The sequence below is a fragment of the Scardinius erythrophthalmus genome, assembly GCF_964197995.2.
Source record: "Scardinius erythrophthalmus genome assembly, chromosome: 1".
Taxonomy (NCBI): Eukaryota; Metazoa; Chordata; class Actinopteri; order Cypriniformes; family Leuciscidae; genus Scardinius; species Scardinius erythrophthalmus.
In genome coordinates this window covers 45,615,529-45,643,505 of record NC_138221.1, presented here as the reverse complement: position 1 = coordinate 45,643,505, position 27,977 = coordinate 45,615,529, and the positions used below count along the sequence as shown (strand labels likewise).

Here is a 27,977-nt window from a genome sequence, read left to right as displayed (position 1 = left end):
GATTTTATAAAATTCACATCTAATGTTGTGAACTTCCCTAACCGCTGTCACAAAAGAAAGAAAAAACAAATGAAAATATGTTTTTTTAAAACTTTTAATCGTAGTATCCTAATAGTGACAGAAATAACTGTCATTTTTTTTTCTAAAGTTTGAATTTTATTTTTTACTTTATTTTATTGTTTCAGGTTTTTAACTATTTAGATTAATGTTTCTTCAGAAATGAAGCTCACATGATCGAGGACTATTTTACCGTTTATTCCTCGCGCAATAATTTCTCAGACCGCTAAAGGAGTCGGACGCGTGTTCGTTTCCATAACAGCAGATAAACTAAACAGTCTCCGTTCCTATGGATGGATTATCTGTGACTAAACACGTCAAGGATCTTTTCAGTAATATGCCACTTGTCTAATTTTCAACGGATAGGAGTTCCAGCATCTATTTGGTTGTTTATTTTCAGTTTTGTGGATAAATCATGGATAACCACAGACGAAAGGTCCAAACTAGCACAACCATTGGACATATGTATTTGCAGCCTTCTCCGTTTTATTTAAAAACATGCAAGGTAGGGTCACCACCTGTCGATTAATTAAGATATACAAAATTATGGTTGCAGCAGTTGTTGTTACTGTTAAGCTGGCAGCTTGCTATTTAACAACTTCGACCAAAAACGAAACTGAACCAAATAACAAAGAATTTCGTCTGTTTAAACGCCTAAATTAACTATATTTAGCTGCTACATTTACAAAACAATAATTGTAGAATTAAGAATTACACTTTGTCAGAAACTTTTAGTAGCCTATGGGATTTTGTTGTTGTTAATTAGAGCTTTGATACCATGTGTACTGAACATAGACTGTAAAGGTACTGAACATGAAAGACCTGAAGAAACAAGATGTGTTACTAACAAATATAGATACGTTCAACTTCAAGCATCTTCTTGTCACTGCCAGAATGCCCCTCTTCCTCCAGTCCTCCAGCGCCAGAACAGAGTGCCGGCCTCTGCTCACTTCTCTCTCACCTCACACACTGAGCACGACCGAAAGCAACTAAATGGACCTCTGTACAATGAAATCCACTCTAAAGCCCCTCCGCACTGGACCACACACTTCCTCGCTGAGCTGGCCCAGAGGGTGAGATCTGTGTGTGTGTAAAAGATAGTTTTTCTTTGGAGAATATCCTTTTTGTTTTTGGAACTGTATGATATATACACTTTTGTCATATGTTTGATCCTCCGCAGATCAGAGACCATCCAACGGTGCGAGTGGTCTCTAACCCCATCAGTGAAATGCAGGACCAGTACAGAGGTCAATTAGCAGCATGTGCACCTCTTGGTGAACACTATAGCAAGATACAGGTGAGATGATGAAGCTGATCATCATTATAGGCCCAGGTGAAGTTTGCACTTGTCCGTCCCTTTCTTTTAAAAAAGCTCAAATCTGGGTCACAGCGAAGCACTTACAATGGAAGTGATTTACGTCAATCCTTAAACAATAAAATATGCACTGTTTCAAAAGTATAGCATATGATAATATGCATCGCAACATGATGTTAGTGTGAAAACATTAACAATCACTTAACTTTTCTGTGTAAAGTTGTATCCAATTTTACGACTTCATCAGCATGAACACAAATGCTAAAATGGCTTAAAGCTTTACAGCTTAAATAATGCACAAGATTTAACAGGAAAATTAATTATTTTAGTTCTTTTATAAAATTAAGAACATTTCTGTTTTAATTCCTCCAAAAATGGCCCCTTTCAATTCTATTGTAAATTTGCCACTGTAATCTAAAATTTTGCTTTATTTAAAAACAAAATGAGTGATGAACCATTTTTCTTTTTGGTAATCAGTATTAAGCTACAAATGCTGTCAAGTGAGCTTAAAGGGCTAGTTCACCAAAAAATGATCATTCTGGCAAAAGTTTCTCTCGGTCATGTTTTTCCAAACCTGTATGACTTTCTTTCTTATGTGAAACACAAAATAAGATATTGAAGTAACCAGTTTTGGTGATCTTTGATTTCCATTGTATGGAGAATTCTGAGACATTTTTTGAAATATCTTCTTTTGTGTCCCACTGAAGAGAGAGAGAGTCATACAGGTTTGGAACGACATAAAGGAGAGTCAATAATGACAAAACGTGGATTATTGAGAGAACTTTCCCTTTAACTTGTATCAACCCCAGAATATTCCTTTAACTGTGCTCTATAAGTGGGCTTAAGGAGCTTTTTTGGAGAGTGGACAATAGAAATGTATTTTAAAAATGGTGTGGATGAGGGAATTTCAAACATCAATATAAAAAATTCTAATTCATGCAAAGTATCTTAATGGATGACTCTCACACAGGCACGGATTTAGAAAGCAGAGGCCCCTGGGCACAAAATCTTGGAGGCCCCCCTCCCCCCTCGTAGGCTCGTGGCCCAAACTAACACAGCATCATAATTTTTAGAAACAGTAAAAGGAAGCTGTGGGTTTTTCTTTATTTTAAAACAAAACCACTTTCTCCAACTCCATTTCTTGTAATGTTAACTGTGACAGAAAAGGAGATCTATAAATGCACTGTTAGACATTTTATCGTATTTTTGCAGTAACTGTAAGTTCCCCTTTACAGTAGCTTACCTGCAAATGTGTTTTACGGTATGATGCCCTTTCCGCAATTTAATTTTACAGTAAGATGCCCTTACCGCAATTTAATTTTACAGTATGATGCCCTTACTGCAATTTAATTTCAGGTATGGGTCACAATTGAAAGAACGTGTAAACGGAGGGTCAAAAAATCGGATATAGGCAACAAATCAGAATTGGGCATCAAGACCTGCAGTGTAAACGAGGCCCATCCGTCCCTTTGCAGACGCGTGTTGGAGTTGCTTTCATCATTAAACCTTGATGAAAGACGTTGCCTAATGCCTCAGAAAATCCGATCTGCCTGTTTATATGACAGTCGCATTGGCACATATCTGATTTATTTCCACAAATGAATGAGGCCTGAAACCGATCTCGAAATATCAGAATGCATGCCTTTTTTTCCTGTTTATACTGTCATAGAACACATCCGATCTGTCTCACATAAGCAAAAAATCGGAATTGGGTTACATTTCACTTACAGAGTAAACGAGGCCTTAGAGCTGTTAAACATTACATGAAAGTCATTTTCAAAAATCCATAATAGGGGCACTTTAATTTTCCTGTCTTTTATTTTGTGATTATTTTAATTCCTTACTGTGTAAAGCACTTTTAATTGCCAACGTGTATGACGTGCTATATGAATAAAACTGCCTTGCCTGATGTTGCATCACAATAAAAAAATAAAATGGATGTAATTGATTGTGACTGTGAATAAAGAATATGCTGATGTACATGGACTCAAGTCACTTTTTTGGAATTGATTAAATTCAATAGCATTCATGTAAAATATAAATAATAAAATAGTACTGTTTTATACTGTAAAAATAAGTCGCAGTAAGGGCATAATACTGTAAAATGAAATTGCGGTATGGGCATCTTACTGTAAAATTAAATTGCAGTAAGGGCATCATACTGTAAAATTAAATTGCGGTAAGGGCATCTTACTGTAAAATTAAATTGTGGTAAGGGCATCATACCGTAAAACACATTTGCAGGTAAGCTACTGTAAAGGGGAACTTACAGTAACTTACTGGCAATAGTGCTGCCAGTAAGTTACTGCAAAAATACGATAAAATGTCTAACAGTGCATTTATAGATCTCCTTTTCTGTCACAGTTAACATTACAAGAAATGGAGTTGGAGAAAGTGGTTTTGTTTTAAAATAAAGAAAAACCCACAGCTTCCTTTTACTGTTTCTAAAAATTAAGATGCTGTGTTAGTTTGGGCCACGAGCCTACGAGGGGGGCCTCCAAGATTTTGTGCCCAGGGGCCTCTGCTTTCTAAATCCGTGCCTGGTCATAAGCCATTTCATTGTGACGTCAAGACGAAACATTAGCATATTACCGACACCAGGGAAAACTTGAAACCCTTCAAACACTACAGCTGATCCCTGTGGGTGCTGGATAGCCTGTGGGTGCTGGAAACCGCTTGCTCTTGGAAGATGGAGTTCAAAATACTTAGTTTTGAGAATTATTTTGTGTAGGTCTCCTGCTAACTGGCTAACTCACATTATCACTGTCTTATTTAAATACCTATGCTAATCAGTTTGTGGGCCACTATTACCTATAACTGTGTCTATTAATGCAGATTGTCTGTGGTTCTCATCAATACTTTGAGGAAAGATTAAGCATGGAGCAAGATTTGTTTTAACAACGTTTATGTTACATCAGTCATTCATGCTAGAGCTCGGCTAATGTATGCACTGTTGATAGTTCCCACGTGTTCACCGCAATAAATTAGAAAAATACTCTGTAAATAAATAAGTACAAGTAAAATAATTGGTTTGTTTGATATACATGCACTTGTTAATGCTGATGGTGAGGAATTACATCACATCTCATAATGTACCTCAAACTGAGTAGTGTATCACTGAGAAACAAGTCCTGGGGTGCGTTTCCCGAAAGCATCGTTGGCCAACTATGGTCGCAAGTTCCGTCGTTACCAATAGAGTTCAATGGACATTGCGATGAACTTGCGACCATAGTTGGCCAACGATGCTTTCGGGAAACGCACCCCTGCTCAAGTCGTCCTTGCGATGGAGGTTTGGGTTGAATAACTAGTTCTTCCAGTGTTTCATTATTGGACTCACATTCGGATTGATATGGTAAAATCAACGTCATCGTTCGTTACTGTGTTCAGTTTACGGTGTAGGAAGCCTCAGGACACAGCCAAAAAACTGATCTGATCATGATAATTTTTTGTGTGCAAATAAATTATTGTTAACACACACACACACACACACACACACACACACACACACACACACACACACACACACACACACACACTCACTCATTAATGAATTTTATTTTAATTTAATAAATAAAGAAAAAAAAAGAAAAAAGGATGAGGTCACACAGTTAGTGGGGTCTTGGAAGCCCCCTAGAGGTCAGAGGCCCCCGGGCACCGGCCCAATCGGCCCGGTGGTAAATCCGGCCTTGCTCTCACAGCAATGAGGATTCAGCAGCACTCCGGCTGTTTTATCTCCACCCGAGCTTCTGGGCTGATGGGATGACTCACACTTCTCTTGATTTTACTCAGGCACTGTACCGACAGCTGGAAACGACTCAGGCGTTCATGCAAGAGCCAGCCTGTAGCACGACCAAGGCAGACTTCAAGCACTTTCACAGGTAACTCTCCACCCCTAGAGGGCAGTGTGAATGCACTGGTGGATTAAATGCTAATTCCGAGATCTGAGGTCAGCAGTGGTGGCTTCTCAAAAGTGATGATTTAGATCAAAAGGTTTACCGATCTGATTCAATCCCAGGATGTAAGTGGAGGATAATGTACTATTTGAGTAATCAGCTTTCTGGATACCATTAGAGCAAAGCATCCATCCCAAGAACAACACTTCAGGGGTGATGTAAATCCGTGATCTGGCCCATAGTGAATCATGCAGTTAAAGCTGAAACTGGTTCTTGACTTTTGAACGTGTACCACAGAACTGCAGACAAGATATCTAGTTAGAATTACAGTGCGCATAATACACTTTTAGTTATCTAACTGATCAAATAATGTCTTCAAACATGGTCAGTTTAACAAACCTTCAGGGTCAGATCTGATCACAACACAGTTTTTTAGGTGACTTAACGAAATAGTTCAATTAAAATTCTGTCTTTATTTACTCACCCCCATTTCATTACAAACTTGCATGACTTTTATTCTTCTGTAGAACACACACAAAAATGGTAATATTTTTTAAAAGTTGTCTTAGCATTTTTTTTGTCTGCACAATGTTGTTTTGGACCCCATTTACCTTCATTGTATGAACGAAGACTGTTGAAACATTCTTCAAAATAGTCATACAGGTTTGAAACAATATGAGGGTGAGTAAATGATGACAGACCTTTCATTTTTAGTGAATGATCCCATTAATAATCATTAGGCTTAAGGTTAATCCAACATTGAATATGGCACATCAGATGAATGCTTTATTTTTCATGTTGGCTTGCTGCAGGCAGATTGAAATGATTTAGTGAAGCATTGCTCATCTCATCTTCTGGCCTGGCCTCCTGAACCTTGTCAGCTCTTGATTGGTGGGCTGCACTCAAGGTCACGAGCACACATTGACACTAATTCACACACTTCTTCACAGCAGGTTTATGTTTGACAGTGTAACATATGGGCAATGTCTCTTTTTGTGCATATCTGCTTTGCTGACTTCATGACTAAGAACAAATTGTTTCAAGACCGCTTAAAGCTTCATGTGTTTTAGCTTATTTTTTATTGAGAAAGCAGTGGCATATATACTAAGATGTTTCCTATGCTAAGAATGAAGAGCTTTAGTCTCTTAACTTTAGTAACTTTAGAGGACCCACAATCTCCCAAATGTGTTTCCATTGACAAAGTAATATATGGGCTATAAGTGAATGGTCAACATAGAGATAAGGCAAGAAGATAATGGACCTCAAAGCACTAGTGCGTGCATGCAATGTATTAATACTCTTCTGTGAGCCCTGTGCCTCCTCTTTACCCACTAAATCATTTTCTTAGTCATTGATAATCCTCTTTTTCAGGTCAGATTTGTCTCCTCGCTCCGTCCTGGATGCAGCTACCTTTAATGGAAAACTTACCAAGAGCGGGGCTCGCAGCCGACTTCCTGCTCACAAAGCTCCATCCACTTTATCATGTCAACCCCGGCTGCCTCGCCCACCTCTGCCTTTGCCCCACAGGGGCAAAAGCAGTCTGTATATGGACAGTTTTATGGTACCTGTGGCTCCCTCAACATCACAAGCTGCTGATATTGCACAAATCGGGGTGAAATGGGAAGAAGATGGTGGTAGAGGCCTGTTACTGGACATTTTAGGTGTTCCTAAAATGTATAGTACTGAGAATCAGACATATGGAAGAAATAGGATGTCTCTGGTATAAGAAAAAAGTTTGTTTTTCAGTTTTGCGCTAATTGATCTGAACTTAAACAAAAAATGGTTTCATCAATATTGCTTAATTTCTGTTCTTTTCTTGCGTCACTCAGAGGGTCTGTAATACATGGAGAATAAAACATGTTAGAAGTGATTGGTGGAAACATTATTGATTTATTGATCTGGAGTGTGTACCTTTTGTGACTATGTATTCTTTATCCTTAAAGGGATCGTGCACTCAAAAATGAACATTCAAGATTACAGGAAAAAAAATAGGAAAAAGGGAAGACCATGGGGAGGCAGAAATTTCACTGAGGAGGCAGCTGGCTGCACATCTAGACAACCCAAGAGGGTTGAGAGCCAAAAACATAACAGAGAGGGTGGTAATTTGTCCTCAGATACTATATTTGAATTAGAATATTATACCATCTAGCCTACAATTTTTAATGCAATTAAGCCAAATTTCTGAGTTTCCAAATGTTGGTGTGTCCCTTCAGGATATATATATATATATATTTTCCCAATATCTACCTCCTTTTGCCCAGCTTGCATTATTTGATTTTCTTGGATGTTGAATCAGTTTGAGCAGAATTCTGAGACCTGGCCTGGTGCTTGTCCTAAGTGATGGTCTTTCAAACACAAACTGTATGGAACTCCCATAAGAAAGAGACTCAAATCTGTATGGAGTGACTGTAGATCAGGGCTACAGATTTACACTGGTAATTTACGAGCCCAGGAAAAACACACTGACCAAGGTAAAAGACACTCATACTGGCCAACAGTGGAAGTAATCTGGATGTCATTTATAATTTCTTATACCATATACTATAATTTTTGTGTAATATTTCAAATAAAAAGTGAATTTTAAGCTCCAAGTATTGATCCTACAATTTATGTGATCTAGTTTGTGAGTTCAAGTCTATCTATTGTAGTGGAATATTTTAATAAGGAGTTAAATGTACCACCAAATACACTCAGACATACGCACAAACACAAAGGAAACACCATAAACAAATAAGAGTGACACAAGAGGACTTATCTGCAACTATGCAGAATGGCATGGTGCAAGCTAAGCATAAAAGTCACAAGACTGTTTTCCTCAGTTCCTCTAAAAAAAACAAAGTTGCGTAAAACAGGAACAATGTATGTGGTATACCTCAGAAAAGAGAGTGAACTCTCTCTAGATCCCTATTTTTGCCTGCTGCTATTTCATAACCTGAGAAGCTCAAGCTTTTTTATCAGATTGCTTGTGTGAACTGCTTAGAAGTTACTCTTTGTACATCCATTTTCTGGGATGCCCCAGGAATGGATTAGCTGAAGAATCATAATCTGTAACCTTTTGATTATTTGCTAACAAGTTTTTGGATTATTGTGTAACCAAGTATATTTCTCTTTTGTTTAAATAAACTTTTATTTTATAAAGACAAATATTTTTTTCATCATACTTCAGCTGTACAAAGAAAGTTCAATAGCAACACTGTAAAAAAAAACTGTAAATTTACAGGAAACGGTCTGTATTTTTTAACAGAATTTTGTCGTTTTGTCATTATACAGTGAATACCTGTTATTTTACAGATATTTGTTGTAATTTAAAGGTCCACTATTAAATTTACAGGTAATTGCTTTTATTTTGGTTTTACATTAATTTTACGTTTTTAAAAGGAAATTCTCTGTAATTTTATAGGGTTATGTGTAATTTTACATAAAAAATTAAGTAATATTTTACAGATTATTTCTGTGGAATTAGAAAACAAAGAAAATAAGGTATAACTGCAGAAATCAGCAGTCACTAAACATGTTTTCCTTAAAGATTATTAAGCATGTGGGGGTTAAAGTGAGTTTTAAGATTTGTACACACATTAGGCAAGCCTATTTAATTATTTATAGTCTTTTAATTTTGTCTTGCAAATAGATGTTCATTTTGATCATCATTTGTAGGCTATTTGCCCGAAAATTTCATTTAGGCCTATATTTTATGTCTTTTATGAATCGTTTTTCCAAATCTGCGTGGCTTTGTGTGCGTTTGTATGTATGTGTGTGTGTGTGTGTGTGTGTGCCCGCGCGCGCGCGCAGATTCAAATTATCCGCCATTACGTTTCGTTGCTGCTAGTCCCGCCCACAACAGTTAGCTACAGATCTGTCTCTGTCGTCGATCTGTGTCAAGGGCAAGCGGGAGATTTGAAGTTTCAGTCTACGCTCGTGAAGTAGTCGTGGATTGTGATCACAGTGGTTCAAAGCTATAATCGTATTCGACAGAAGCAACCAGCCGTGAGCAGGAGCGCTGAACACATATTAGTTGTTTGTAGTCTGTCAGTCAGTCCAGAAATAATGCGCCCTTTTTCAGTGAGCCTGGTTCGTCGTCACAGCGGACCTCATCCCGACCGATCAACGGCTGAGGTAAGAGTCTCATACTACATGTGTGTACGATATTTTATATTACATTTGTGTTAAGTGGTTAGACAGTGTCCATGCTAACGTTAGCATTCTTAAATGATGTTCAGTTATAACTGGGTCAGGGCAAAACACTGAAAATGCAGCATGCGTTTTTAATTATCGATCTGTGTTAAGAAAGATCAGTTGAACCCAACCCACATCTCTACTTATTAACTTAAAGACCTAAAACAATCTTTAGTAGACTTGTTATTCATATTAAAGTCCATAATTGTGTATAAAATCTTCGTTATGATAGTCAGTAACATTAAATCAATAAATGGCGGGATATTTTGAAACACTGTCTGGAAGCTGAAAACTTTTCTCTTAAAAAAATACTTTATTTTATTATAATAAAATTGTAGTAAACACGTTTTTAGCTGATTTTTTACCATTGTAATAGCCACAGTTTTACTAAAAATAGGCCTACCGTGTTTCTTTTGTTTATTTCGTAATAGTTAACATGACTAACTTTATTAAGACCGTTAAGAAATCAAAATACTGTAACTTAAGGTACTTGTTGATGATACAGGAAAGCCTAGAACAGGAATACTAGAATATGAATACAACATGATGAACCCCTAGGACCTAGGTGTGCAGCTAGGTCACAGTAAATCATATTCATTTAACTTTACTTTCTATAAATGTAACTTAGCTAAAATCACATGGCAGCTCAAAATATTACTGTTAGCCTTTCCAGCTCAGCTTCAAGATCATAGTCATTTGAGTTTTTGCATTGTCCCAATGGAACATATTCTGACATGTGTAAATCTAATACTGAGTTTTAAAATAACTTGTGTGTGTGTGTGTGTGTGTGTGTGTGTGTGTGTGTGTGTGTGTGATTTCAGGTCACGTGGAAAGCAGATGATCATGGCAAACAAGGTATGGGAAGAATTCATTAAAACATAAAAATCATAACGGTTCTGATTCCATATGTTCATAACAGTCTTCTGATTCCATATGATTGCACTAAAAGTATGCACAAGGTTTGGATTTGCTACAGCAAGATTACGATTGTGTTAGATTCCACCCATCTTTCTTTATTTTTTTATTATTTTTTTAACTACCCACTAAGCAAAATTATGTCCGAAAGACTTCTTTTCAATGTCTTTGTTACAAAAATCAGACGTTGAAATGCCGTCCACTGAGGAGCCAGAATGAAAGTTATGACGTCTTTTTTTGACGTGTTCTGCACGTCCGATATAGACGTTCATCGAACCTTCGTACAAGGTTAAAACTAGTTCAGATGTGGCCATTGTGGACATATTTCAACATCATTTATGGTCTCATTTAGACATAATTACTTTGACTATTGCTGTCAGATGATCTTAGTGAGAATTAACAGAGGTTTAGATGTTGATATTAGTTTAATTTGAAGTGTCACCATTGTGGCGATCCGTGTTTGCTTTAGTTGGGCTCTTGGTCCCCGTTCCTTTTATTTGAGCTTTTCTTTGGCTGCTGTAACAGTGTGTTTGTGTAACACAATTGTTGTGGCAGGGAAAGCCTAGAAAAAGTATGAGGTGTTATCAGTTCAATGTTGATGATGACATAATTATCACAAAATGAGCCTTTAATATTGTGTTTAAAGTTTTGTGTTTATATTTGCCGTTAATAACCACCAACCTTTTGGAACTGCATTATTGGTGAAGGTGTATTTATTTGAAGGTGTGTAAAAAGCATGTGCACATGATGTTTTGAGCAAGAGTATCATACAGTCACACACAGACATCAAGATTTTGGATATGAATCACAACAACGGTGACAACCAAAAAAAGCTTGGGAATTAAGGATGAGTTTTGTACTATGAAAGCTACCCATCATGCATTGCAGCATGAAGCTTTTTTTTTAATTGTCACCATTGTTGGAAATCATATGCACAATCTTGATGTCTGTGTGTGACTGTATGATACTCTTGCTCAAAACATCATGTGCACATGCTTTTTACACACCTTCAAATAAATACACCTTCACCAATAATGCAGTTCCACAAGGTTGTTGGTTATTAATGGCAAATATAAACACAAAACTTTAAACACAATATTAAAGGCCCATTTTTGTGATAATTATGTCATCATCAACATTGAACTGATAACACCTCAAACTTTTTCTAGGCTTTCTCTGCCACAACAATTGTGTTACACAAACACACTGTTACAGCAGCCAAAGAAAAGTTAAAGTAAAAGGAACGGGGACCAAGAGCCCAACTAAAGCAAACACGGATCGCCACAATGGTGACACTTCAAATTAAACGAATATCAACATCTAAACCTCTGTTAATTCTCACTAAGATCATCTGACAGCAATAGTCAAAGTAATTATGTCTAAATGAGACCATAAATGATGTTGAAATATGTCCACAATGGCCACATTTTAACTAGTTTTAACCTTGTACGAAGGTTCGATGAACGTCTATATCGGACGTGCAGAACACGTCAAAAAAAGACTTCATAACTTTCATTCTGGCTCCTCAGTGGACGGCATTTCAACCTTTGATTTTTGTAACAAAGACATTGAAAAGACGTCTTTCGGACATCATTTTGGTGGGGCTCTGTCATTTAGAAACATGACTTTTCCTATCACTACTATCTTAATGACACATATCTTTTAATCCAGCTAGATGATCTGACGGTTGCTGCTCGCATCTCAGCCTACCTGATGGAAAATTCTTGCTGGATGAATGACCTTCACCTTTAAATCAGCCTTGCCAAGACAGAACTGCTTATGGTTCAGCTTTCAGCCAAAACATACTTGCTGTGATCCTGCTGATTTGCCTTATCATTAGGAGGATCAGGCCCTTCCTATCGGAGCTACACAACTCTCTTGTTCTATCCAGACTGGGCTATTGTAATGCCCTCCTGGCAGCTCTTCCAGTGTCAGTCAAACCTCTGCAACTGATCCAGATGCTGCAGCAAGAGTTGTCTTTAAAGGTAGCCCTATGCCTAAACTCACTACTTCAGATCTGTGTGTCTCCAGAAGCATGTGCTCTGCAAGTGAACGGCGCCTTGTGGTGCCATCATCCCAAAGAGACACAAAACCACTTTCACTGACATTTACCTGGACTGTTTCCTGCTGGTGGAATGACCGGCGCAACGCAACACATTTTCAAGAAACTGCTAAAGATCCATCTTTTTCATAAACACTTCACCCAATAATACTTAATCTTTGTTACAAAAAAAAAAAAAAAACACCTTTCTATGTGTACTGTACTAGACTAACTGGGACTTGTCACTGCACTTGTTGCTTTTTATTATCTTTAATTATTATCTTAATTGGTTAGTCACTTTGGATAAAATGTAATTGTAAATGTTAAAATAAGTTATACTGTAAAGGTATACGGTAATTGCTTTTTATTGTGGATATTTTTACATGTTCTAAATTATATACTAAGCTTCTATTTCCTATCAATCACTTATCTTGATGTTTAGTGTTTGTTCAATTACTAATACTTTAAATATGCAGGTAATTTGTACTCATACATTTAGTTAATTTAAAAGAAATTGACTGTACATTTGCTATTATTAAGAACGTAATTAGAGATGTTGTGAAATTGGATCTGTACAAATAAAAAATAAAACTGTAAATTTACAAACATTTGTATTTGAATTTATGTACTTGTGTGCATTTTTTATACATAATTTCATTGTTATTTTACACATAAAAACTATATTAAAAGAAAATTACTGTAGATAGACAGCATTATTATATAAAATAATTTTATAAAACCTTAAATTTACAGTATTTAATTGTTTTAAAGGTGTATATGACTTTTTAAAACATTAAAAATCCCAGTAATTACATAAGATTTAATGTAATATTAAAGATATAATCTGTTATTTAATTATGGAAAATTACTGTATTTTAACGTGATTGTTTTTTGCCGTTATTTTACGGTAATTTTCTGGCGCCCCAGCTGCCGGAATAATACCGTTTTTTTACAGGTTTTTTTTTTACAGTGAATAGAGTAGGCACTTGTATATCTTCACCTGACCAGGACAAAAAAAGATCCAGGAAGCTTTCACCTGAGGGTAAGCATGAAAGATCTTTTGAGTCAATGATTGTTATTGTTGCATATGGTGTATGCCATAAGTAAGCCTGACCTGGTAGCAAAAGACTAGCTAAATAGAGGTTAATCAGGCAATGAGGTAAATACCAGATACCAATCTAAATACCAATCTATCTATCTATCTATCTATCTATCTATCTATCTATCTATCTATCTATCTATCTATCTATCTATCTATCTATCTATCTATCTATCTATCTATCTATCTATCTATCTATCTATCTATCTATCTATCTATCTATCTATCTATCTATCTATCTATCTATCTACGCTTTTTTAAATAATTCTACATGAAGTGGGTATTGGACTGTGTTCGTTTTATAAGGACTAAAAAAAATCGTGTAAAATCGTGACACTGGACGAAATGCTGGAGATAGCGACAGGTTTGGTTCTTGGCGTGTATATGGTTAAATAGCACAGGGTGGGGTTTGGGGAGGGGGCACCAGCTGCCACCTTTCCCTTTAAAGAGCTGAGGGAACAACACAGAGGGATCCCATGTCACCTTTAGATTAAGGACTAAATTGCATGGAAATACAGATTTACAAAACCAAAAGATCGACAGAGAAAGAAGGGAGGGGGAAAAACGGACGGAAGAGATTGTTTGTTCGCCTTAAATAAATTCACACAGACCTCTCAGTCTGCAACCTGGTTACGGTCTTTTTGACCCTGGACAACGGGAGCAGGTGAAGACACGGAAGAAAGGATGCTAAAACTGAGAAGAAAGGGATAGACTGTTAATGGAGTGAGTGCATGAAGATTAAAGAAATAGAGAGAGGTGTTTCCCCGTTGCTCGCTTCGCTTGGTTGGATAGACTGTTTCGTTTAGTGAATAAAAGTAGCCTAATTGGTTAACACGAGCTTTGGTAAATCATAGAAATGCTTATTTATCAGGGCGAAAATGATATAATAGATCTGTAACACCCATGCATATAACGGCGGGAGTAATTTATTTGAGGTACAAGGGTAGCAGCTGGTCCATAGGCGATATATAATAAACATAGATATTAAGAAAGCTAGTCTTTTATATCAATTAAGGAACTGCGCGACTACCCAGTATAGCACATTTTGAACTGCCAGTTCTTGTTGCAAGAATATATTAGCCTACATTATTCATAACTGTACACATTTTATAGAAAACAAAATCTTATGTTTAAGTATTCTGCACAGTCATTCGGACCCCACGCCAAGAGGATCCCTCCATTCAGTCAGAAAACACTGAATTTCACGTAGCGTTTTTGTGCAGTTTGTGTGTTCATGTGTGTGTGTTCAGAAACACGCACACTGCACGCACGCGAACAGAGCCTGACCCAAAGCGAGTAAGTAGCCTATGTAATATAGGTGTTTGTGCCGTGTCTGTGTCGTGATCTTGTGTACAAGTGACAAAAGTATTTATGTCTGACTGTGTGCCCGGTGTACCCATGCAAAGACCAGGCCTGCCTACCCTCTGCCAGTCAACGGACTCAACAAGTAGTAGCCTAGTCAGGTTTACTTTGTTTTTCTCACTTAAACCAGCGTGCGAATTATGGAATGCTTTGATTACCATAAAAGTCACTTCACGAATAGAATTCCCGTTAGCCTGAGTAGGTATCCATGGCGAATCAATTCATGATAGCCAATCTATTAGGCCTATTTGTCACATAATCACATATTTACACAATTATACGAGGACCTTTAGTTTTTTTTTTTTATGTTTATTATTTTACTGTTAGCTAAGTTTCTGACAGTAAAAAGTAGGCTCCATGAAAGTCACTCAATGATTCGCACACTGACTTAAACCCCCCTTATTTTTTAAAGGTATTTTTGGTATGTTACATTTTGAGTTGTCAGTCCAACAAATATATGTACGTTTCACGTCCCACAATGATTGAGAGTCTGATTTTTTTCCCACATAGTCATGTCACCCTGATATCTGTATTGGCTTGATGTACAGTAGGTGTCTTTTCACTATGTTAGCATAAATGTCAAATCTTCTTCACACTCTTTTCTTATACTCTGAAGCAGATCCCTAATTCTGTTTTATTTTAAAGAGAGTAGCCAAGTATATGCCCGAGGTATGTCAGTCTTCTCATTCCAGCCACTGCATAAGCAGCTTGTGTGTGTGTGTGTGTGTGTGTGTGTGTGTGTGTGTGTGTGTGTGTGTGTGTGTGTGTGTGTGTGTGTGTGTGTGTGTGTGTGTGGCATCATGACTCCCTACCCAATGGCAACTGCAAACAATACTCAGTCAAAAGTATATTTTAGCTGTGGATGGAACTCTCTTCATCCTCCCATTTCTCCCATATCTTGCTAATACTCTAACGATGATTCTCAACTGGAGGGTCCCCAAAAAATGGTTCTGATAAAGTTGTAGATAATAACAATGCTAAATACAGTTAATAATAACTAAATCAGCTGTTAAAATGGAGGATGAAACATTTTCCCTTGTTTTTTGTTGTTGAAACTTTTGACTGTGCTTCTAATTCTACTTTATTTTATGATATTAAGTTCATTGTTTGATAATAGGGACATTATCTTGAACCAGTTGAGAACGACCAGTTTAAGCAACACCTTCATTCTAACTTGTTTTCACCTTCCTCTACACTTTCTCACCGTATCACACACCAGTTAAACTTTTTCTGTTTATTTCTCTCAGTCTCTGGTCCCTCCCCTTCTGCCTCCCTCCTTCACCCACTCACATCCTATTGGCAGCACCTTATTTCAAATCATTTTCACTTCCTCCTGCTGATGCCTTTCCATGATTTCGCATCCTCACTAATATACCCCTTCCTGACAGTGTGACCCTTACCGATCACCTGAGATGACCTTCTCTGTCCTCCGTCTGGTTTTAATTCCTTTTTTTTTTTTTTTTGGTCACCCTACTCCATTCTTTCCCACCTCTAAGAATAGTTTCCATCAAGTTCATGTGTGATTTGGCTTAACACAATTATATCCCATCTCTCTCCGGCTTCATTCCCTGAGTACTTAATAGGGGACTATAAAGGGATGGTAATTAACCAGAGAGGGCACTTTTATTAATTAGGTTTTAACGAGAGATGGGGCTGGGGGGGTGGGGGGGGAGGCTTATAACTATCTTAAGAACACTGTTAGTGTTAGATATGGGAATATAGTCATGTAGCCTACGTCTCAATGCTGTCGCTGTAAGATGAGTCTTCTAAGCTCCTTTCTGTATCTCTTTCTCTCGGCTGAAAAAGAGTGGGCCTTTTGAAAAGAGCTTCTGTTCTCAGCAGTCAGAGCGGAGTGATTAGTTTCAAAGCAGAGGTCAAAGTCTGACTGATGACCTTCTGAGGATATATCGTATTATTCATGTGTGCCAATGCTGTGTAGTTTGTCTTTGCACAGCACAAATTCATTTTAAGCTAATTAATTGTGCTGTGACATGGCTTTTTTTTTGCGAATGTCACTATGTTTGTGTACGCAAGCGTCCTTGCTCTGTTAATTTATTTTCTTTTAGTGCTATTCCACAGGAGACGTCGATATGAGCAACTCGGCTAAGAGTAGCTTAGTGCACACAAATGAGAGAGAGAGAGAGAGAGAGCGAGAGAGAGAGAGAGAGAGAGAGAGAGAGAGAGAGAGAGAGAGAGAGAGAGAGAGAGAGAGAGAGAGAGAGAGAGAGAGAGAGAGAGAGCACGAGGAAGGGATTGCAAAAAGCCTCAACAATCACTGGGCTCAAGCAGCAGGTTGAGACTGAGATAGTACCTGCTTGGTTTGTATAAATTATTTTACATTTGTTAAGTGATTCCTGTTACTTAAAAGAGTGTATGGGCTAAAAAGGGACACAACCCTGTATGCAATGCATCGACATATGCTTTGCATAAGGCATCCATACCTCAGTCGGGGAGAAAGCTTGAAGAGGAGGGGGTACTGCAGTATTTTGTGCTGTGCAGTTCCTCGATGAAGCCTCTAGGTGGCCTTTGAGCACCGCTGAGCTTCAACTGCAGTGGGATAGCAAGTAGAAATATCCAAAGAACCAACACTGCACCAGACAGAGAGAAAGGGAGTTAGAGTGAAGGTATAATGCAGACGCAGTACAGCATACTGTAAGATAGAAGAACAGTAGGGTAGATATGGGTCAGATCTACTTCCTTCTCATAATAGTGCATGTATGTATCACTTCTCTTTGTCAATTGTTTCTCTAAATTGAATAATTTATGAATGGAGCCTCATTTACCTTTACTGCAGTCATTCCTTCACATCCCCCTCAGTGGCCGTAACCTGTTCTCTCCGTTTTTCCTCTCTCCTTGCTCTCTGTCGATAGAGTGCTGTTGTCTTTTATAGGCGTATCTGTCCTTACATCCAACCCCCCATCCCAATGGACATGCACACTTTAATGTACTTCCCCCTTATCCAGGTACACACTTGACAATGGTTTCCCTTTTATGGGAGCCTTTTTTCGCTTTGTTTGTACAACTGTTTTCCCACCTAGTTTCCTCTCAGTTTCAGGGTTTCCTATTCATCTTTTTTTTTTTTATATATATATACACCCATTTGTGTTCCTTATAATTATTTATTTTACCACCATAAGCTTGTTATATCTAAACACCTTACAAATACTCCATTGGTTTAGCCAATGTTGAATGTTGGGCTGCTCAGGCAAACATAGTGTTTTGATAGTGCAGCAGAGCCAAAGTGTTTAGACTTTTGAGGATTTATTTATATATAATGAAATACTATACATTGAAACAACATTTTTTTTAATTTTTTTTTTTATTACTTTATTTTTATGTTATTATTATTATTTATTATTGGTGTGATTTGGTTTAGTATGTTTTTTGTTTAAGACACTTCCTTGGATGTCTGGTATAATTTGTTTTTTTTTTTTTTTTGCTCAACTTTGAACTATATCTTGTCCTTAGCTTTAAATGATGAACTGAAACGCTGTCCATGGTGCTGAATGTAGAAACCAACCTAACTATCTTCATTTAGAGAAGCAGCGAATCAATTTACCTTGTTTCATGTGATTCAGCCTCTCTCTTTCCTACGGTTCTCACTCTCCTGTGATCTTTGTTGTTTTAACAGTTAATCACAGTGGGACATAAGGGCAAGCAAGGGAAAGAGTGAGCTGAGCAGAGTGGATAAGAGTGGATAAGTAATGAGGGAAGACAGTTTGACAGATATGTATGGAGCAGCCGTGCAGCACAGCCAAACAAGAGGCACACAGATATAGGAGTTATTGTGAAAGCCGGAAAAGACAGCACAGCAAAACAAGGGAGGAGGACATTTGTCTGTGAAATCTGACCCTTGTACACTGTTTTGCTAGGCAATCTAAAAAATTGCTTTGTGTAGTAACTTCTAAATGAACTTGTTTTATTCCATTTTAAAAATCTGGTTTAACTAGCTGAATTTGACTACACTAACAAAAGTCATTTTTAAAGTTTAAATCAGGTACAAATAGATCCAATGGCACGTCACCATTTTTTTTAGTGTTTGATAATCCCAAGAGAAAAAGATAATAGCTTCCCTGCTCCATATTTCCAAAATGGGACATTTTGATTGGAAAAAGAGCGGCAGTACTCATTTGTTTCACTATACGGCTAAGAAGTAAAAACATTACATTTTTCAAGCGTCTTCTCAGTGTAATGCCATGAAAATATGAATGCATGTTTGTGCATATGAATCTAACTCTTTTTAATAGAATATTGTAATTTTGAAGATTGCATCCTCAAACAATGACTGCAACAAAGGTGAATACTCTACACTGACTGTACTGAATGGTCTGCATAACATTAGTACTGCCCAAAGCGAGGGATAGTGTAAGAGTTAATACTCTGCAGTCTTTTCTCCCTATTTTGTGTAGCTCAGCAAATAATCGTTCTGCCTTTAGCTTTTCTCCCTCTTCCTCCCACCCTTCTTCTCGCTCTCATTCTCTTCCTCTCCCTCTTTCTATTGGATACACTGAGAGCATGGTGTGAGGAGGGGGGTGGCTGTAAAACATTCAGTCATTTTCATCTCCCTTCGCTGTAATTGAGCAGAGTGTTTTAGTGAATTGAGGGACATGAGAGCTGAGTGATGGTAAAAATTGAGAGATGGGTGGGCATTTCAAAAGAGGAGGGGTCTCGTTCCTGTTTATTATGTGAAACTCACTCCTTCATTAGAATGCTTATCCCATATACCTGCATCAACATTCATCTAATTTTGTGTGTTTGCCAGGGTCCTCACTAAAATTACACAATGTTTATGGACGGGTCCTTTCTTTTTCAAGCCCACTGAGTAGACTATACCATAAAAGACCGTAGCGGGCCCCCTCATGATGTTCCCAACAACCCTTGGCTATATTTGCGCTTTCTCCAGAATTTTAATAGGAATTTGACCATTGCAATTGCATTGTACCACCTATACAGAGCCACATTAGCGGCGACTGGTGCAAGAACTAATGATGCGATGAGTTAAAAGCAGGTTACTTTTACCAACTTGATGATGTATAAAAGTATGAGCATCACTAATTTTCTTTTCTCTTCTTCTCTCCCACCGCAGGCTCCTCCTCCCCCCCTCCCCTCTCGGTTCTCTCTCCTCCTCTCCCTCCCCCTGCTCCTCTATGCTCAGTTCGGTGTGTGTCTCCTCTTTCAAAGGGCGCAAGGGTGGGAACAAGTCGTCCAGCAAAGCATGTTACAGCGCAGACATGACTTGTCCTTCAGACAGCGAGAAAATAGTGATAAACTGCGGGGGGGTTCGGCACGAGACGTACCGCAGCACACTGAAGACGCTGCCTGGGACCCGCTTGTCCTGGCTCACGGAGCCAGATGCGTTCAGTAACTTTGACTATGACCCCAAATCCGACGAGTTTTTCTTTGACCGTCACCCTGCCACCTTTGCTTTCATCCTCAACTATTACCGCACTGGGAAGTTGCATTGTCCTAACGATGTCTGCGGTCCTCTCTTCGAGGAGGAGCTCGCGTTCTGGGGTATCGATGAGACGGACGTGGAGGCTTGCTGCTGGATGAACTACCGACAGCATCGGGACGCAGAGGAAGCGCTGGACAGCTTCGAGACGCCTGAGCCGGACCTGCCAGAGGACGACCCGGCGCTAACGGGCGGTGCGGACGGGGACTTGAAGAGGTTGTGTCTACAGGAGGATGGTCGCAACACCAGCAGGTGGAGTATCTGGCGACCCCGCATGTGGGCGCTGTTTGAGGACCCCTACTCCTCGAAATACGCCAGGGTGAGTGCGTGTATCGGCATCTTTCGAAATCTACTTTATTATTAAACCTGTCTGTATTAGATTTTGAGCGCGCTTCACGTGAACTTCTTGTAGTATGACCCTGTGTGAGTGTAGGCTACATGGAAGCAAGCTAGTTTGCAACAAAGTCCGCTGTCGTACTTGGCTTGAGCTGATAAGTTGTAAACCTCTGGGAAGTTTGCTAGCTAAGTTTGGAGAGAAAAATACTTTGGCTCGTTATGTGGAGTCTTTCTCTGTCACTCTCTCTCTGAAAATGCAGTATTTTGTCTCGCTGTCACGCTCCACGCACATTATTTGGCGGTGAACATAACTCGAGCTCTCGGCATGCGCAGTGGGCTCCTCGGCATCTTTCTAAAACTTACCTTTTTGGTTCGGCTGTTCGTGTAAATTATGAAATGTTGAAAACAAATATTTTAATGTTTTGAAGAACGTTGTTATTCAGTTTGATTTCATACTCTGCTTTCAAGAATACTTTACTTTATTCTGGTTGATCAGTCGCTGCATTCAGCCATCAAATATTTCTGAATAATTATGAGTGGCAACGCTGTAAAACTGACTGGTTTCCGGATGTGGTCGTGTTCAGTTCTCTCTGCAGTCTCTACAAGCTAATAAAACATTTTCCTCCCAATCAATATTTAATGTCCATTTATTTATAAGTATGCGTGTAGCAAGCCAAATAACCCACTGCCAGACGGTCATTATCGTAAAAACCTTAATTATTGTACACGCATTCAGATCAGAACCGCCAGTCATTGCGCATGCGCAAAGAGTATGCACATTTCGCTGTTGTCCATACTGCAGAACGGCACCTGGCAGACCCCTACGACATTGAACGCCAGGACGTTTACCCTGAGGTGTACACCATTGAGTTTTGGCTATGAACACGGCATTACTTTGCAGATCTTGAAAGTTAGAAAAACGTTTCAGCAAAGCAGAACAAGTGAGAAAACAACTGCTCATGCCTGAATGAGTATGTCTAATTCAGCTCCCTTGGTCGTGAGTCAATATATCATGCACGAAATCGGGCACTGGTGAGGACCCTGACTCACTACACATTGGGACACTGTTGGCTCTATTTCACAGCAGGGCTGTGGGGTATCTGGGGCCCTGGTGCAGGTTGTTGCTGTGGGTCCCCCTCGGTTGAAATCACAGGGCCTTCCTAAGGCCGGGGGTCCTGGCAATGTCCTCGTTGTACACCGTCCTTACTGGCATTTGTGAACAACAGCATCATGGATATTTTTTTGTTATTTAAAAGTACATTATGATAAGTACTTTGATTGCTGCAACAAATTAGCTGTAAATTATTTATAAATGTTAGCTAGATTATGTTCATTACCTGTCTAGCTGATACATAATTAAATAATTGTTTTTTTTTTTAAACATCTTTCACGTGTTGCCATATGCGGTGAGTAGCTGGCTCACATGATTTAGTTTTTTGCTGTAGAACTTCCATCAAGGTGCATTATGCACAGTCCTTAAAATAACCGACTCCCTGATCAGTGCCCTGATTGAGCTTATTGAAACTATGATAGTGAACATGTTGTCATGCTTGCAAAATATTTAGTAATGTTGTACCCTTTATTAAAGGTGCTCTAAGCGATGTCACACGTTTTTTAGGATGACTTTTTTTTTGTCACATACAGCAAACATATGCTAGCTGCCTGTCCCCTGAACACACTGTAAAAAAAAAAACACCGTCTCTGTAGACACCACAGGCTCCACAAACGGCAACAAAAACAAACTGGGCCAACCTGCACCACGAAACATAACAAACAGTGTTCTAGCCAATAACTGTTTGGCTAAGCATTTTTTAATTTTGTTTGACAATACTTCGAACGTCAACAAGAAGTGACGTCACCCAACATCGCTTAGAGCACCTTTAAATGATGTGACCCATACCAATGGTAAGGTAGCCTATATGTTTAACCACAAGATATTTGAGAAATTTCTAGCTTATCAAAGCAAGTTACTGGTATTAGGTTGTGCTTATGTATGTATCCACATTGGGAGTACAGGATATTCGCGGTATACCAGAAACTAGAGATTCCCGTGGGTCTTGCTTTTAACTGAATCAGTTTCCTGCTTACTCGGCAGAAGCCCCGTATATCACTGCCACCACAATCACCTGATAATCACTACACCTGAAGCTTAAGTTAGATTTTTTTCTGGGTGTCAGGCTTGTGATCCCAATGTTGGGATACTGAGCATAATAAGGTCATATGAATTGGAAAACTTTACACAGCCCAATTAGATGCACCAAACTATTTGCTTGCCATTTTAAGTGATTAATCATATCATCTTTTTTTCCAGTCAGACAATAATCTCTGTCATTATAAAAAAATCTGTTACGACTTTAGGAAAACAAAGTCACTTACTGACCCTTGTTTGAGAGATGTCTCAGCTGGAGCACATGAAAGGTAATTCACCCTTTGGCTCTCAGAACGTCATTCACGAGCTGGTGAACAGCAACCATTTATCTCCTTTATCATTGCAGGCTGGTTATTTAAGATATTTATCTCCCTCGTCACATCTAGGTCAATGGATCAGTCATGAGCAGTCGATACATACTTGCTTTCCTAAATCCCCAGGGTTCCATTTAACTGTTCAGTTTTACTTTGTATTTTTGTATTGCATTTCAAACTAATGCGTTTGAAGGGTCTGCGATTGTAAGTTACCCAGCTCTTCTCACTGTTCTCAAGGGGAGGGAGAGATGCCGTCATCGTTTTACTGCGTCGTCATTGAACGGAGGTCTTTTATCAACCGTGACACGCATAGTGTTTTATTAGCGGGCTGCTGTATGGGTGCAGGGCCTCGTGCCGGATTGCTAATCATCACTTACAACCTCCATGTCCCTTTCTCTGGCTGTGCTATAGCGTAACACTGCGGCGTCTCATACTAGCTGACTGCGCTCTGATTTCTGCTGCAGAGCAACAGAGGCAGAGCCTGTGCATTTGTGTATGTGCGTGCAGCGTGCAGGCAATGCTGTTAGTCACTTTTTTCAATCTGAAAATATGCAAATGCATGCAAGATGTGTATTATCTAGATTTTTGGCTGCATTTTTAACTGATTCAGTTTTCATTTTAGGCACTTATGAAGATAGAAGATGTCTTCAAAGTAAATGCTGACTTTTAAAAGACTGTAGTGTCGGGCACCATAAAATAAATAGCATGCGCATCTGAGTTGATCTATGGTGTCAGGACTAGGAGCTCTCTCTCTCTCTCTCTCTCTCTCTCTCTCTCTCTCTCTGGTTAAATCCCTAGTTTAAATCAGATGATCCAGTGAGCCCATACATAAGTGAAGAGTTGCAGTAAACCCTGGCTCCGTATTGGCCAGATTAAAGGTTTCCGATAACAGTTTCGATACACAAAAGTATGGTAAAACAATATGATGCAATTTATCATAACATGTTGTACACCATTGATTATAAAATCAAAAGAGGATTCTTTTGATACCAAGAAAGATGGGGATTTGAAGACATTAAAGCAGTGATGCATCATCTTTGGAGATCAAGATTTGAAGTTACCCTAACATAATTAATGAATCATAACAAGGCTAATAAAACATAGGGACATGCATAAAACACAGGAGAAATACTATAAACATTTGGTAAAGTTTGTGGGTAAGAATGGAGTCAATGTCCTTGTGCATTGGAAGTTTATCTCTATAGTCTTTTGCTCAGATCGTTCAGGGAAGCAGAGGTGATAACGGCCTTTGAAGAGAACTGGTTTGAGGGCCGATAAAAACGGGAGAGGGGGAAGGTTTTATGATGTTTTGAGCATTTTGATTTACATATTTCCCCCCTTTCGAACGACGAGGTTCAGGTGGAGGCATCGTCGGACGATGGTCAGTTGGATCGTGATGGGCAAGGGAATCATGATGCTCGAGTCTCTGGTGGTTCCTAATTGTCAGTCAGAGTTGTAGTGTTTTCACCAGTCTCACAGGTGAAGTAGTTAGATATTGTGGACACTGCAAGGTGTTTATCCTCGGTCAGCTTCATCCTGTGCACCTGTTCTTTGCCCAGGCAGGACACAATTGATGGAGATGGTTTTCGAAGGATGCCATGAACACTGTGTTGTCTGAGCCTCTTTGGTCTCTTAGTCTCTTACTCTCTTAGTCCCTTTCTGGAATCCTGATGTGAAGATGATGCTAAACTAGAAGTTTTCTAAGGACCCCCAAGCTTGTGCCAGGCTGCGGCCTTGTCTTTCCATTCACCAAAGATCCTCTGACTCACACTGGTTCTCTCTCATCAAGACAACATCAGCAAAGATCAACTGGAGCCTCAACAAATTGCATGAGGACAGTTTAATTCAAATGGGCGAGACATGCAAGTATCAAACTTAGTCTCATTATTTGATACATTAAGTATCCTTACCCCTTTTAAAGAAGGGCGTGTTAGAACTAAACTGATGGTTTGCTCAAGGCTGTTGATCTGCTGAATTTCAAACAATGCTATAACTTCTTGCTTTCCTGTATTCTGCTTCAGCTCTCTTTCCCTTGGTAAACTGTATGCATGTATGTGTATGTTAGAGTAGTTTAAGTGTTTAGTCTAGTTAATAAAATCTTGTTCATGTCACATGTAAAGTTGCCCGTGTTTCAAGCTCATATCAAGCTCCTAATCATGCAGATTTTGACTATTAGCTCATAGTTAGTAGTACTGTAAAGTAAGAAAGACATTTCCCATACTCCAGAAATCTACATTTCTTAGAATTAATAAACAATTAACACTGAGTGTTCACGGGACAAACAGGTTAATTGATTGTAATATTAAGTTTACAACATTAAGTTAATTCTATTAACTGATACAATTATAAGTTATGATTTATTATTAATATTTCTTTAGAGCTAATTTGCTACAATGATGATCCTTTTGAGACAAAAAAAGTATTATAAAGCTGTCTAAAATATTACCTGGAAAATATTTACTTTAACTTGACACTGTATTTTTTCCTTCCCTCATTTAAAGTTTTATTTTATTTTATTTTATTGTGAAAAGAATATATAATAAATATGTGGAATATATCCGGAAACGATCTACTTTCTATTAAGCAGACACTGTATGTTTTTCTACCTACCATTAGAGATTTTATATTGTATTTTACAATATTAAAAGATATACAAAAAATACTGTATGTGTAAAATATTATCTGGAAAATTGTTGACTATTTTTTCTACCCATATTATAGTTATTTTATTGTATCTTACCATTTATATTATGAAACTAATATGATAAAGAAATTTAGTTTCTATTATGTTGACACTATATATTTTCCTTCCCACCATTAGAGTTATTTTATTTTCATTTCATTTTTATTTTTCTAGCACACTTTTTGTGGCCCCCACTGGGGGGCCCAAACTCTAGCTTCACAACCACTCACTGATCTAATTGACAATTGTCACTATTGTGTAATTTTTAATTCATGTGTGAAGAACTAGAGCAAAAGGTGCTTCATTTGGAGAGAAGACACAAATGATACTTTACACACTGTTGTAGGGCAGATTAATAAAGGAAGATCACACAATAAAACATCCTCAATGACCGTTAACTGAGGAGCAAATGCATAGTTTGCAGAATGATCGGAATGACTTTACTGTTGTTCAGCATCTCAAGCTTGTAGGTGAGCACATGTTGTATGGATAACAACCTGCGGGTGCATAGTCATTCACGTGCAAAATCCTATTCGATAAGGATGAACAACTATTAAATGAACTACAGAGCTCTAGCAGCGTTTCTTAGCAACAGCCCGTAGTCAAAATAATCCCGCTTTGCGGTGCTCTGTGTATTTTGTACCCACGTGTAAATATATATATATATATGAATAAAGCCTTTAATTAACGTCACAGTTCACCTTGCTTAAGATAGATGATCCAGTATGTATTTAGAAATGTATGTTTGTTTTTTCGCTCTGCATTTGTCATGACACTCATTACTAAATAACTGCTTTTACATGCGTTATGTCAGTAGATCAACCCCCGGAGTTTCCCAAACCTTAGTGAGCTCCCTAACTAGACAGCATTTGTGGGCTTCATATCGGCATGTGCATGTCATATCGGATTGTACTGCCACCAGGACAAGTATGACGTCACTTCTGGAGCTGTCCAGTGCTGAAAGGCAGAATGACATTCCGGAGATTAACGCTGCTTTAACTAAAAGAAAAAGTGCCAGTTTTACATTGCCAGTACTTTTATTCTAATCTAATTCTATTCTAATCAAAGGCATAACAAAATATTTAGTTTACCTTACCAATATTTAGTTTCCCAAACATGTAATCACCCTTTTCTAAAAGACAATTCGTTTGAATAAATAAAAATAATCGCTAAATAAATAAATTAGGCATTGCCAGTTCTTATATTCTAATCTAATTCTATTCTAATCATAAGTGGCTTACAAAAAACTGTTCACCTTACCGTTATTTAGTACTATGAATAATATCCTATTTTTAGGTGTTGCATATGGCAAATATTTGACCAACCTTTATCTAAATGACAAATCATTTCTACGAAAAAAAAAAAGAATCACTTAAAGTCCCCCTGTAGTGAAAATCAAGTATTTATTGTTGTTTATATGTGTATGTGGTGTTGTTAATATGCTTTAAGACAAACCATGTGCAAATTCTTAAGTCAACACCATTGCTTAGTATTTTCTCCTTAAAACTGCAGTGAAACAAGGACAGTCTCAAAAACGTGGTTTAAAATCGCTGGCGTTTCTGACGTCAAAAACTACCTTGTAACCAATCAGGTCAACGTGATGGTCAACGAGTGGATCTCTAAGCTGAGTGGGTGGAGGTGGGGCTAATTTGCATATTCATAGAACCACATATACCAAATGAGGCAAGGGTGTAGAGTTACATTCAAACTATGTTAAGGCATAAAGGAAAATTTTTATTTTGGTGATCAAAGATGAGTTTTAAGGGATACAATTGACTACAAGGGGACTTTAATAAATAATTAAAGAAATGTATTGGGGAAGATTTTGTGGGAAAACTTAAAAAAAAGAGAAAGTCTGCATTCCCAGTTCTTCTATTCTAATTTAATGCTATTCTGATCAAAGTAAGTGACAAGAACGGTTCACCTTCTCAAAAAAATTAGTTCACAGTACAAATCATTTTTAGGTCCAATTTATAGGTGTAGCTTTCCGCAAACATTTAATGAACCTTTGTCTAAAAGACAAACGCAAAGATTTCGTGGGACAAGTAGAAAAAAATGTTTTGAATACGTTTTTCTCAGTGTTTAAGTTGGATTTCCCAATAGCACATATGTCCCAAAAGCGCCGTATAGTGCTGTCTCCCCACCAGGTGTTTGTAAACAGTTAGCGACCTGAATGTGCCAAAAATAA

The 27,977-nt window shown here is 38.2% G+C and overlaps 2 protein-coding genes across 8 annotated transcripts in view; both read left to right on the top strand.

Moving 5' to 3' along the window:
• Window positions 1-472: 472 nt before the first annotated feature.
• On the top strand, window positions 473-6,991 carry saxo3 (stabilizer of axonemal microtubules 3; the record flags this gene model as incomplete). Its single annotated transcript, XM_081374442.1, has 5 exons — window positions 473-562; window positions 951-1,130; window positions 1,238-1,354; window positions 5,162-5,250; window positions 6,637-6,991. 5 exons carry the CDS (start codon window positions 473-475, stop codon window positions 6,989-6,991), a joined length of 831 nt encoding a protein of 276 aa, XP_081230568.1.
• Window positions 6,992-8,163: 1,172 nt separating this feature from the next.
• kcnc3a (potassium voltage-gated channel, Shaw-related subfamily, member 3a) overlaps window positions 8,164-27,977 on the top strand; it is a gene marked incomplete at its 5' end in the record, with an annotated part of 80,609 nt that continues 60,795 nt past the window's right edge. For 4 of the 7 annotated variants that reach the window (XM_081392510.1, XM_081392512.1, XM_081392511.1 and 1 more), the window contains 2 exons: window positions 14,728-14,789; window positions 19,942-20,626. In XM_081392510.1, coding sequence (XP_081248636.1) covers window positions 14,728-14,789; window positions 19,942-20,626 — 747 coding nt within the window. Of the gene's footprint in view, window positions 8,461-13,371; window positions 13,437-14,727; window positions 14,790-19,941; window positions 20,627-27,977 lie in introns of those variants that run through there. The other 3 variants (XM_081392513.1, XM_081392514.1, XM_081392515.1) reach the window with 2 other exon arrangements.